General features: G+C 41.6%; 1 protein-coding gene across 1 annotated transcript in view; it reads left to right on the forward strand.

The window, feature by feature from the left end:
• Nucleotides 1–12,616, forward strand: part of MAP7D2 (MAP7 domain containing 2) — a 49,691-nt gene that overhangs the window by 20,513 nt on the left and 16,562 nt on the right. Inside the window, exons 7-8 of the mRNA XM_040633611.1 lie at nt 970–1,094; nt 12,348–12,582. Coding sequence (XP_040489545.1) covers nt 970–1,094; nt 12,348–12,582 — 360 coding nt within the window. The remainder of the gene's footprint in view (nt 1–969; nt 1,095–12,347; nt 12,583–12,616) is intronic.

Genomic DNA, 12,616 nt, shown 5'->3' on the forward strand with positions numbered 1-12,616 from the left:
TTTTTTTCTTTTTTAAGCTTTTTTTAATTCCAATACAGGCATACAGTGTTATATCACTTTCAGGTGTATAGTATAGTGATTCAACAATTCTATACATTATTCAGTGCTCATCACGATAAGTGCACTCTTACTCCCCTTCACTTCTTTGACCGATCTCCTCCCCTCTCCAGTAACCACCAGTTTTTGTTGTCTGTATTTGAGAGTCTGTTTTTTTGTTTCTCTTTTTCTTTCTTTGTTCATTTTTGTTTCTTAAGTTCCACTTATGAATGAAATCATGTGGTATTTGTCTTTCTCTGACTTATTTCACTTAGCATAATACTCTCTACATCTGTCCATGTCGTTGTATATGGCAAGATTTCATTCTTTTGTATGGCTAATAGTCCATTGAATATATACCACATATTCTTTTTTGACATTTATGCCACATACTCTTTATTCATTCATCAGTGGACATTTGGGATGCTTCCATAATTTGGCTGTTGTAAATAATCTGCAGTAAACATAGGGGTGCATACATCCCTTCGAATTAGTGTTTTCATATACTTTGGGTAAATACCCAGTAGTGGAATTACTGAATTATATGATAGTTCTATTTTTAACTTTTTGAGGTGTGAAATGATAGTTAATGGTGGTTTTGATTTGCATTTCCCTGATGATGAGTCATCTAGTTTCTATATGTCCAGAATCATAATATGGTTCTGTTGTTAGCTTTTTGCAAAATAGGAGTAGGAAATCTTTGCATTTTGAGGCTGAAATGTTTTTTTTTAATTGGATGACCTCAATATTGACCACCAAATTGATGACCTCATGGTGCTTTCCTGCAAAGGTTCCATTGTAGGAAGCACTATAGCTTCATATGAACCCTTCTGGAAGAAAGCTGTGCATCACTTGCATCTGGGTTTTTTTAAAGAAATTGTAGAAGTATTGCCAGTGATGGGCCATGGCTGACCTATTCTGTGTCTCCTTCAGACAGAGAAGATGAAGAGGGGCCCTCGAACAACTTCTGTTCCCAGTGTGGGCCTTGGGTCTCCTCTGAGAAGATGCGAGTTTCCAGGAAGCATTTCTAAGAGGTCATCTTCTCCAGTGACATCCAAGTAAGTATCTTTTTGCTTTGCCACAGTCGGCCAGTGAAAGCGATTTGGTGGGGCTCTGTACAGTGCCGCGTGTGCTTCCTGCTGCCGCATGAGTCGTGGCCAGCCCTAAGAGGCAAGCAGGAGGAATGCTGGACTTTGAGTTACCTCATTTACTCTCTCTGTATCTTTTGGATAAATGGTGGGCTCTTCAGGGGTTTGTTGCCTGGTAAGTATGAGACTCTTATTTACTGAGATGATCCGTTCAACATTTTCTCTTTCGGTCCATCAGTTCCATTCTGCTTTTCTGGCATTCTCTACCTGCATCTAGAGTGAGGTGATTGCATTGTGCTTGGGTGCTCAAGCTCATGTACTTGGGCACTCACTCTCTCCCTCCCTCGTCTTTCTCTTCAACAGGCAATAATAAGTTATCAGCCGCCATCGGCAGTATGTTGTTGTTGTTTTTAAATGAAGCCATTATATTTTTTTGTTAAGCATTGGATGAACTCACCAATGAAACTGTGTCACTGAAAAACAAATTCACACTGTGTGACCACTCTTGTAAGTCATTAAAATATATTATTTATTGTAACCGACAAAATGACTCAGTAAATAACTCGGTCTAGCAGAATGGAATCATCTTCAGTAGTACTGAGAGAGAAAGAGAAATATGATTTTAATTTGGGGAAATAGGAAACTCTGTAGAGAATCAGTTAAGACTTGTTCAGTGCATCAATTTGTTTTCAGAGAACATAGGATAAAACACAAGTTTAATGAACACTTGGGCATTTGTTAAAAATATTTCAGAGTAAAAAAATATTTCAGAGAGACATCAGCTCTTATTTTTAATTTGTTGCTTTCTTTATTTTTTTTTAAAGATTTTATTTATTTATTTGTCAGAGAGCGGGAGAGAGAGCGGCAGGCAGAGGGAGAAGCAGGCTCCCTGCCGATCAGGGAGCCTGATGTGGGACTCGATCCCTGGGACCCTGGAATCATGACCTGAGCCAAAGGCAGACGTTTAATCAACTGAGCCACCCAGGCACCCCTAATTTGTTGCTTTCTAACAGGGACTTTTTTCTCTGTTATTATTTAGTTCAGAGAACATATGGTTTTTATAGATTACTAATACCTGTTATTGATATATCTGTCTTCTATAAGGAAAATCCTTACGTAACATATTGCTGAATTAACAGCATCAAGTTTTTGTTTTGTTTTTAAGTCCATTGTGTTCTTTCTGCGCTCCTATTGCCTGTCTTTGTTTATGGCGTTGCTGTCTTGCAGAATCTGAATCCATCAGGTGGGCTGTAAGGTCTCTGTCTTATTTCTGAGCCTATATTCACATGTTACTACTCTGGTGTTAGGGTGGGACATTACCACCTATTCCACCAGAGAGAAAAGCCTATTCGTATTGGGGTTTTTCCAGATTACACCCCTCTTTTTCATAGATACTGACTCATGGTCCCTGCATGGAGAGTAGCTGGCAAGTTTCATCATCATCTTTGTAAATTTCACTAAGGTAAACTAAGGGGGTTATTCCCCTCTGTAGAGATGAGAATTCAGTTTTTGGAAGCAGGCTCACGGTGGCCTCTGTGCTATTTCTTTGATGTTGAAAATCTTGATGGTGTGTTTCAGGAACTATTTTATATTTTTTTAATTGAGATACAGTTGACAGATTACATTGTGTTAGTTTCAGGTGGACAAAACGGTTCAATATTTGTATACATTATGAAATGATGACCATAATAAGTCTAGTTACCATCCATCACAGTACATAGGTACATTTTTTTCTTGTGAGGGCTTTTAAAATTTATTCTCTTAGCAACTTTCAAATATGCACTACAGTACAGTATTATTAACTAGAGTCACCCTGCTGTACATTACATTCCATAGCTTACTTATTTTATAACCAGAAGTTAGTACTTTTTGACCCCCTTCACCCATTTCATCTACTCCTACACCTCGCCAACCACCAGTCTCTTCTCTGAATCCGTGAGCTTGGTTTTGTTTATTTTTTAGATTCCACATGTAAGTGAGATCTTACAGTGTTTGTCTTCATCTGATTTATTTCACTTAGCAAAATGAATGCCCTCAAGTTCTGTCCGTGTGTTGCACATGGCAAGATTCCATTCTTTTTTTATGGCTGAATCATATTCCATTGTATATATATGGAGCTATTTTATATTTTAAAGGTCACATCATCTAAATTTTATAAAAAGCTCATTCTGACCGAAGAGACTTAGACAAAATCCCAGACTTTTTTTTTTTTGAAGATTTTATTTACAGAGAGAGAGAGAGTGCCGGAGAACGGGCAGAGCAAGAGGGAGAGAGAATCTCAAGCAGACTCTGCACTGAGTGTGGAGCCTAATGTGGGGTTTGATCTCAGAACCCTGAGATTATGACCTGAGCCAAAATCAAGAGTTGGACGCTCAACTGACTAAGCCACCCAGATGCCCCCAAATCCCAGAATTTTGAATGCAGTTCAATTTAGGGAAATTTTTTAAATTTCCCCTCTATATAGAAGAGTAATGGGTACTTAGTAGGAACTTTGTAAATATTTGTGGAATGAATGAAGTCCCTGTGCCCTGTGTGCTTCGGAGAACCCCCAAATGAGTGAGAACAGTTTCCATTTGAGCAAACCCCAAGTGAGGGGAGAGAAAGATGGCGATGCAGCTGAGGACAGTTGCAGCCTAGCCCAGAGAGAGTTGTCCTGCTAAACTGCTTATCCCTCAGAACTCGGCTCAGCCATCATTGTCTACAGAGCCGGCCAAAACTGAACTCACCCCCTTCTCTGTGCTCACTGAGCCTCATGTGCATACTTAGTGCCTCCTCTGTGTCCAGCATTCTCAGCCCATGGGAAGCTTACCTGACAGTGAATGACAAATATAACATCAGGGGGTGAGAAGTTCTATGAAGAAAAATAAAACCAGATGAGATGACAGAGAGTGGTAGAGGAGAGTAGTAGCTAGATATGGTGGTCAGGGAAGGCTTCTCTGGGGAGGTGACATTTGAAGAGAGCCTTGTATGGAGTGAGGGAGCAAGCAGGCCATGTTGATCTCTGGCTTCTTGCACTGTATCATCTGTTAACTGCCTGGAGAGTGGGGACTGATTAGATTTATTGTTGCACAGTAGGTGCTTAGTGTGTATCCATGTGACAAAAACAAGAAGGGAAGTAGAGCCTGGGGGGCAGGAGTGGATTGGCTGGTGGGTATGGGCAATGCTAGGACCATTCCTGTCCAAGGACTCTGGCCCTTTGCCTCCTCTTTCCTTCTGAGCCATTCGTTGTTTTTTTCTCCCACTGATCAGTTCCTTAAATTCTCTCTTTTCTGGGCTGTGTATTTCTCCTGGGAAATGCTTGAAGGATGAGGGATACTGGCTTTTACGACTGTACTACAGCATATTCCTGCTACTTCGGCAAAGAAAAATTAATGGAATGACCTTTCTTTTCAGAGCTCTATGCATGCCATCCCTAGTGCAGGCAGGAAAAATAGTAAACTCTAACGCAGCTGGACTTCTTGTGTATTGTCAAAAGTACCAGAATCATTCTCTCCTTACGAAGTGCCCTGGGGACAGGAGTTTGCTCCACTACCTCTATTTTTTTTTTATAATGATTTTTTATTATATGTTAGTCACCATACAGTACATCCCCGGTTTTCGATGTAAAGCTCAATGATTCATTAGTTGTGTATAACACCCAGTGCACCATGCAATATGTGCCCTCCTTACTACCCATCACCGGCCTATCCCATTCCCCCACCCCCCTCCCCTCTGAGGCCCTCAGTTTGTTTGTCATTGCTCCACTACCTCTAAATCAGAATTACTAAGTTGAGAGGCCTAAGGAGAAGCAAACATTTCTTGATTTTAAGACATTCAAAGATAATTTCTCCCCAGGTGAAAATTAATGGCTGAACCGCAATGGGTATGAACCAGGTCTGAGAAATGTGGAAAGTCAGGTAGACTGTAAATAAGTTCTGAAAATTCAGCCAAACTCCACAGCAGTGAAAAAGAATGGATTGCAGCTTCCCACAGCCAGTGGGTGGATCTCAGGAACATAATGTTGAGCAGCAAAAGGAAGTGTAAAAGAATATCATCAGTGACATTTATATTGAGTTCCCAGATGTGTAAAACCAGCATGTTTTTAAGAATATGAATGTGGTAAAATGATTAGAAAAAGTAAGAAAATGGTAAATATAAAATTCAAAGTAATGATGGCCTCTGAATGGGAAGTGGGGGAGGGGGCCGGGGAGGGGCCAGGCGAGATTCCAGAATATATATGTCTTTCTTTGGAACTAGTTGTTAGCTGTATGGGTATTTGTTATGTCATTCTTCATACCTTTCCTATTTTATAAATATTTTTTGTATATTCAATATTGAAGAAAGAAAAAAAGAAACCTTTGATTTTTTAAAACGGTGTCACACGCAAAATCCCAGTCAGAGTGGCATTTTCAAACTTCCCTCTGTGCAGACCAAGTGTGTGGGATCTTTAAAGCATACTGGAAGCAGTGTGGCTTTGAACGGTGGTTTAGTTAGTCCTTTTGAACCCCCATCCAGAAACTCAAACAGGTCATGTGATAAATGACTCTGACAGCGCATTGTTCTCCTCCCGGATCTCAGATAAATTAAGCCACTGTTCCGTGGCTGTGCATATTAATGGCATTGCTCTTTAAAGCGTTCAAGTTTATTTCCATTGTTTGCATTGTTGGGTACTTGCATGGGTTTTAGAAAACTAGCTTCAGCAACACTCTCAAAGATGTGGATGGAGCATACCTTTCTTCTTGTAACCTAGAGAGAGGAAATCAAGTGTGGCCATGTATGTTTGCCCAGCCTGTCCCTGCCTTTGAGTGTTGGTGCTCCCTGTACTCCTAATTCTTCAGTGTGAAATGTTTTCTGTTGGTTTCAGGTTTTTAGAAATATATTCTAAGTCACTTTGGTCATTTTGATGGGGAATATTTCAGTTACCTCTTGCTGCTGTAATAACCCCCCCCCCAATTTAGTAGCATAAAATAACAATTTGTTATTAATTCTCACAGCTCTGTGACTTGGGCTTACCAAGAGGGTCTCTCTTGAGGTCTTTTGTGTGGTTTTTCTGAGATTTGGCTTGGGTTCACCTGGTGGTTCTCACTCGGGGCCTTCCACCATAGGTTCAGTGTCACCTGGGGCTGCAGTTAACTGTCTTGAGTGAGCTGGAAGTCTGAGATAGCCCATTCACCTGGCTGGTAGTTAATGCTGGCCATTGGCTGGAGCTCAGTGGGGGCTGGGAACCAGAATAGAATGCGTACACATAGCTTCTCCATATCACTTCGGCATCTCACAGCATGGCACTGAGTTCTAAGAGGGAGTGTTCCCAAGAGAAAGTATCTCCCAGACCAGGAAGGGGAAGCGTCAAGCTAGTTAAGTACTGTGCCATGAACTGGCACCGTTTTCCTTCTCAGGCCAACTGAGATTCAGTGGGATGGAGAAAGAAACTCAAAAGATCATGTGGGATTGGAGGAGATATTTTTGTGATCATCTTTGGAAAATACAGTCTGCCAAAGATAATCACTTTGAGAGATAGCTTATACCTGAGATCAGTTTTGTGTCAGGAGCCTAGGTTGACTTTACTTTATCGTGAATTTTGAGAACCAAAACAGATTTTGGTTTGTCCGCATAAGGGAAAAAATTTAGACCAGATTGTCAGCGTGGCCCAGAATAAGTACCTCCCACTCAGAATCATGGGCTCATGGAAGGTTCCTGGAGCCAGCTGATTTCTTCAATGGTTGAGGACGTTTAATCAATCATTACTGGGTTACCCCTGCCTACGGATGAGCGTCTACAGGGCCTCTGCATTGACAATCTGGCTGTTGTTTTTGCCACCACCATTGTTCTCAGATAGGCTTTTACATTCTTTTTTTTTTTTTTTAAGATTTTATTTATTTATTTGACAGAGATAGAGACAGCCAGTGAGAGAGGGAACACAAGCAGGGAGTGGGAGAGGAAGAAGCAGGCTCTCAGCGGAGGAGCCTGATGTGGGGCTTGATCCCATAACGCCAGGATCACGCCCTGAGCCGAAGGCAGACGCTTAACCACTGTGCCACCCAGGCGCCCCAGGCTTTTACATTCTTATTTGAACATTTTCTTGAAAAGGATAATTGAAAATGTTAAGTTATGCTCCCTCCTCATAGCCATACTTATACATTCACCCAGTCTATAGTCTGGTATTTTTTGTTTTACTAGAGGATAATTTGAGTTTAAACCATTTTTTTTTTTTTTTTTAGTTTAGACCAATTTTAAAAGCCTTTTTATTTTTTATTTTTATTTTTTTAAAGATTTTATTTATTGTTTAGAGAGCACTAGCACAAGCAGGGGGAGAGGCAGAGGGAGAGGGACAAGCCGACTCCACACTGAGCTGAGAGGCTGACGCAGGGCTCGATCTCAGGACCCTAAGCCTAAGGCAGACCTGTAACCAACTGAGCCACCCAGGCACCCCAAAAGCCTTTTTATTTTTAAATCCTTTCAGCCCTACGGAAGAATTACAAGATTACACCAAAGAACCCCTGTAACCTTTTCATCCTGTTAATGTTTAGGCATATTTGCTTCATCATTCCCATCCCCCCACTCACATTCATTCACTTTCTATGGACACACTCTCACACACACAGAATTTTCCTAGAACCATTTGAGAGTAAGTTAAAGACATCATGACCTTTTACCCCTAGGAATGAAGACATTATTTTTGTTTAACCATAGTACAATTGTGAAAATCACAAAATTTATTTATTTTATTTATTTGTCAGAGAGAGAGTACACACCAGCAGGGGGAGCAGCGGCAAGAGGGAGAAGCAGGCTCCCCACCGAGCAAGGAGCCTGACACGGGTCTTGATCCCAGGACCCTTTGACAGTTTTAAAGAGTACAGGCCAGATATTTTGAGGCATGTCTTTCAATTTGGGTCAGTGTACTCTTTCCTCATGATTAGACTCAGGTTGTGCATTTGGGGCGAGAATCCCTCAGAAAGCATGTTGGTTCTTTCTCAGTACATCATATCAGGAGGCCAGGATGTCAGGTTGTTTCATTACTGGTGATGGTAACTTTGATCACTGGGTTAAGGTGTTATCCACAAGTTTCTTTGGTATAGAATTGCTCTTTTCAAGTAATGAATCATGGAACTTTACATCAAAAACCAGGGATGTACTGTATGGTGACTAACATAATATAATAAAAAAATATCATTATAAAAAAAATTTCCCACTTTAAAACAAGAAAAAATGTTAACATTTTGTTTGATTATATCGTAAGACAAAATTCAAATGTTAATGTTAAATGTTTTCATAAAAAAAAAGAATTGCTCTTTTCCTCCCTGGAAAGTAATAAACTCTGACCATAAACACTGACTTTTCAGAATGTTGGCTGAGCTGTACTGATGAGGAGGCCACAGACCCCTCCCATCCTGTGGGTGGGCTCTGTTCACTATGCCTGGAGTCACGTGGCTTTAGAGAAACTAGAACTAGATTTCAAGATGTGGAGGGAAAAAGTTCTTTGGGGTTCCACTTTGCAGTAAACTTACATCCAGAAGTGTGACAGTCCTCTCTCAACACTTACTCTTGCTGCTCTACTTACAGAGGGGTTTACTCATATTTCCTACCAGTCATGGAAACTCAGAATGTTATATACTCCTGCCTTGTGCACCAGGAAGACCTGTCTCTACCACCCCAGCAAAATTTGTGAATCCCCTTTGTTAGATCTTTAATCATTGGAGGTATTGAACTTTTTTGAAAAAGAAAGTGACTGGATTTATTTTTTTTAAGATTTTTATTTATTTAAGAGAGAGAGAGAGTGCACAAGCTGGGGAGAGGCAGAGGGAGAGGGAGAAGCAGACTCCCTGCTGAGCAGGGAGCCTGACAGAGGACTCAATCCCAGGACCCTGAGATCATCACCTGAGCCAAAGGCAGACACTTAACAGACTGAGACACCCAGGTGCCCCAGAGGTATTGAACTTTTAAAAATTAAAATGGGAAGCCTATAAAAAAGCACGTGAAGAATCAAATGACTTGGGGGCCAGCCCTGGCTCTCTCATCTGGTAACATCTCTTGGGAAAGGTCCTTTAAATGCTTAGGACTTTGGTTTTCTTATCTAAGACATGAGTAATAGTAATTTCACACTTACCTCACTGGGTTATTGTGGCAGTCAAATAGATACTTTTTTCGTAGATAAGAAAGTACTTCTCTGTGAAAGCATGGTAAGTTCCCCTGATAAATTCATGTTAAATTTCTTTCATCAGCTAAAGATAGCTATTTCTAGGAAATTGTAAAACAATAACTTTGCCAGACTTCATTTGGTTGGCAGTGGCCAGAGAGCCTTGGAGCCTGCCGGACCAATATCACCTGGTTCAGGATGCCTGTGCTCAGCATCTCCTACCGGCACCTGACAGAGTCCTGTATCCATACAGAAAAGTAGCCAGACAAGATGAGCAAGAAACTGCGTAAATGGGGATAAATAGGGAATTTTTAAGATTGTATTTTGGTCACTTGCTGTTTTAAAAATAATCTGTAATGCCTACACTTCTTTAATTGAAAGGTTGGGCGTTTGTATGTGCATTTGTGTGTGTGTGTGTGTGTGTGTGTGTGTGTTTTCTAATTCTGTATATTGGGCAGGGGCTGGAGTAGGGGAATGTAAACAGACTTCTTAAGACAGTGAGTTTTATCCCAAATAAATTCATCCTTACTTCTCAGGGAAAAATTAGTTTTAGATGTGTGCTCCTAGGTAACTGACTCAGTTTCATTTAGAATAGAACTTCACAGTCTGTGGTGTGAACAGAACCATTGCATGACTTCTTTCAGGAAACCCATAGTTGTGCCTTGGGGTGACTGTGAGGATTAGGACACTGCCTCTCCAATCCGAGTAGCTCTACTCTTATCTACTTTATACAGATACAGTGTGGGAGGGGGTAGCTGTATGTGTCACTTGGGTAGTTCTCACCTGGAGTTGACCTTGTACCTGAGGGGACATTTGACAATGTCTGGAGACATTTTTGGTTCTTACAACCTGGAGTTGTGGGTGGCAATAGCTATTGGCATCTGCTTGGTTGAGGCCAGGGATGCTGCTAAACAGGACAGCCCTACAACAAAGAATGGTCCGGCCCCAAATGTCAGTAACGGCAGGGTTGAAAGACCCTGGTACATATGGATACGTATATGGAGAGGGCAGGATTCTGTGCATGGCTATTTTTTTTTAAGTCTAGGAACAAAATTAGAAAATCAGGGTTAAATGGTACAATTGGAAAGAAACATCTGGTTGCTGAGAAGTCCCTTATGAATCGTGGGTAAGTCAACTGAACCCAGGGGCAGAGGGAGAACAGTCTGCAGGGGGGAGGCACCATCCATGTGGACAAGTTGTCACAGGGGTTCTGTGTAGCTCCAAGCCTACAGGATGATGGCACAGGGAAGTTGGTGTGGCCAGTATGAAACTGTTCTTTCTGGGGCCAGAGCTGTCCATCTGGGGAGCAGACTGTTCAGAAAGGCAGACAGCCTACCACGGAAATGAGACCCGAACTGATTCTTTATCAGTAAAACAGTAAGACAGTGGATACTGAAACAGGTGAATTTTAAAAATTCAAATCAGGTTCAAGCTGTATTCATTGGGTCAAGTATGACACAATTATGTGACCCTCAGTCTGGCTTTGAGTAAGAGAAGTTGTTTTCCTGGGCACTTGTGGCTGGCCTTTTAGCGTGAGAGCATCTCTGGGAAACTGGCCTGCATTTTTACCTAATCCACATACCACTTGATGATCATTTTCCATCTCAAGACCAAGTATAGTGTTGATTTGATCATAGTTTTCCTTACCATCAGAACATGATTAGGTAACTCTTAAGCCTGTGGTGATAAATTGGCCTTTAATATTATGTCGAGTTGCTTTTTTTGGTGCTGTTTTCATAGATCAAAAACAGTTGAATATTGGCAGTTCCATATGGTTCAGTCTGCTATAGGCTTGAGAGTGATGATTTGTAATTTATGTAGATTGCTTCTTCCTAAAGGAACTCTGCAAATCCTTCCTCCCTGGGAAACCTTCTGGGTATACTGAACTTCTGAAGCTAGGTTGTCACCTGTATCCTCAACACCTAGCACTCACCAGGAGCCAAGCCTAGAGTGTACTTATAATGGACCTTTTTTCAACATAAGACAGGGTCTTACATTTTAACAAAGTAATATTTCCCTGAGTGACAGTGAGGCTTGTCCTCAGCTTTCACATCTTTCCAGTAGCAGGAGAGATTCTTTTAAACCTTAAGAGCCTCAAAAAAAGACACCTCCTCTCCCTACGTCTTGGCTGAGTTTGTTCCTCAGCATATAAAAAGGAACTGGATATCAATCATACTTCAGTAAAGGTGAATTCTTCTTAAAAAAAAAAAAGGAACCAGGGACCTTGAAGACATTATGTTGGGTGAAATAAGCCAGACACAAAAGGACATACACTGTATGATTTCATTTCTGTGAGGTACCTGGAGTAGTCAAATTCCTGCAGAGAGAAAGGAGAGGGGTGGTTGTCAAGGGCTGAGGGAGGCAGGGATAGGGAGTTAGTGTTTCATAGGTACAGAGTTCTAGAGATGGATGGTGATGATAGTTGCACCACATTGTGAACGTACTCAGTGCCACTGAACTGTACACTTCATGGCTAAGGGGCACTTGGGTGGCTCAGTCGGTTAAGTGTCCCAACTCTTGGTTTCAGCTCAGGTCATGATCTCAGGGTCGTGGGAACAAGAGCCATGTCAGGCTCCATGCTCAGCATGGAGTCTGCTTGAGATTCTCTCCTTTCCCTCTGCCCCTCCCGCCTCTCACTCCTCTCTCTCTCACTTTATTTCTCTCTCTCTCTCTAATAAATAAATCTGAAGAAAGAGAATGGCTAAGATGGTAAATTTTATGTTATATGTATTTTACCACAATTTAAAAAAAAGCTCATCCATTGCCATATGCTGAAGCCAGATTGAACCCTGGTATTAATCTGAAAAGAGGTAGGACAGTGCCTAACACTTTATCCTTACATTGTCAGTCAAACTTCAGTGAAGTTAGGACATGGCATCACCAGCTAGGCTTCCGAAAATCTTGTCCCTTCCACCAGGGATATCTTATAGATACCTGTGTTGCTATTAGGGTGATAGTACTTCAAGGACTTTTGAGTATGTGCTAAGCCTTCCACTTGTTCCTCTTGAAGGATGAAATTGTTCAGCTTTTTGAAACCAAGCCTCTTAGGAAACGAGAGGTTCTTTGGCCAGGCTCAGTAATCATCTTCTAGTATGGTTTTGGTTTTCCAGGGCAACTTCAAAAGCATATCCACAGTCTCCAAAGAATATGAAGCCGCCATACCCAGGGTCTCCTGTGAAGTACCGCTTTCCCACCTTTCCCAGCCAAGAAACACCCAAGAGGAAAGCAGAGAAAGAGAAGAGCAATAAGGAAAGGGAAGGTGCCCTGGCTCAGCAGGCAGCTGGCCTGCATGGAGAGGAAGCCCCAGAGAAGCATGTGGTGGACAAGCATGTCACCGAGAAGCATGTGGTGGACAAGCATGTCACCGAGAAGCATGTGG

This window comes from Ursus maritimus (assembly GCF_017311325.1).
Source record: "Ursus maritimus isolate PB19 chromosome X unlocalized genomic scaffold, ASM1731132v1 scaffold_X1, whole genome shotgun sequence".
NCBI lineage: Eukaryota > Metazoa > Chordata > Mammalia > Carnivora > Ursidae > Ursus > Ursus maritimus.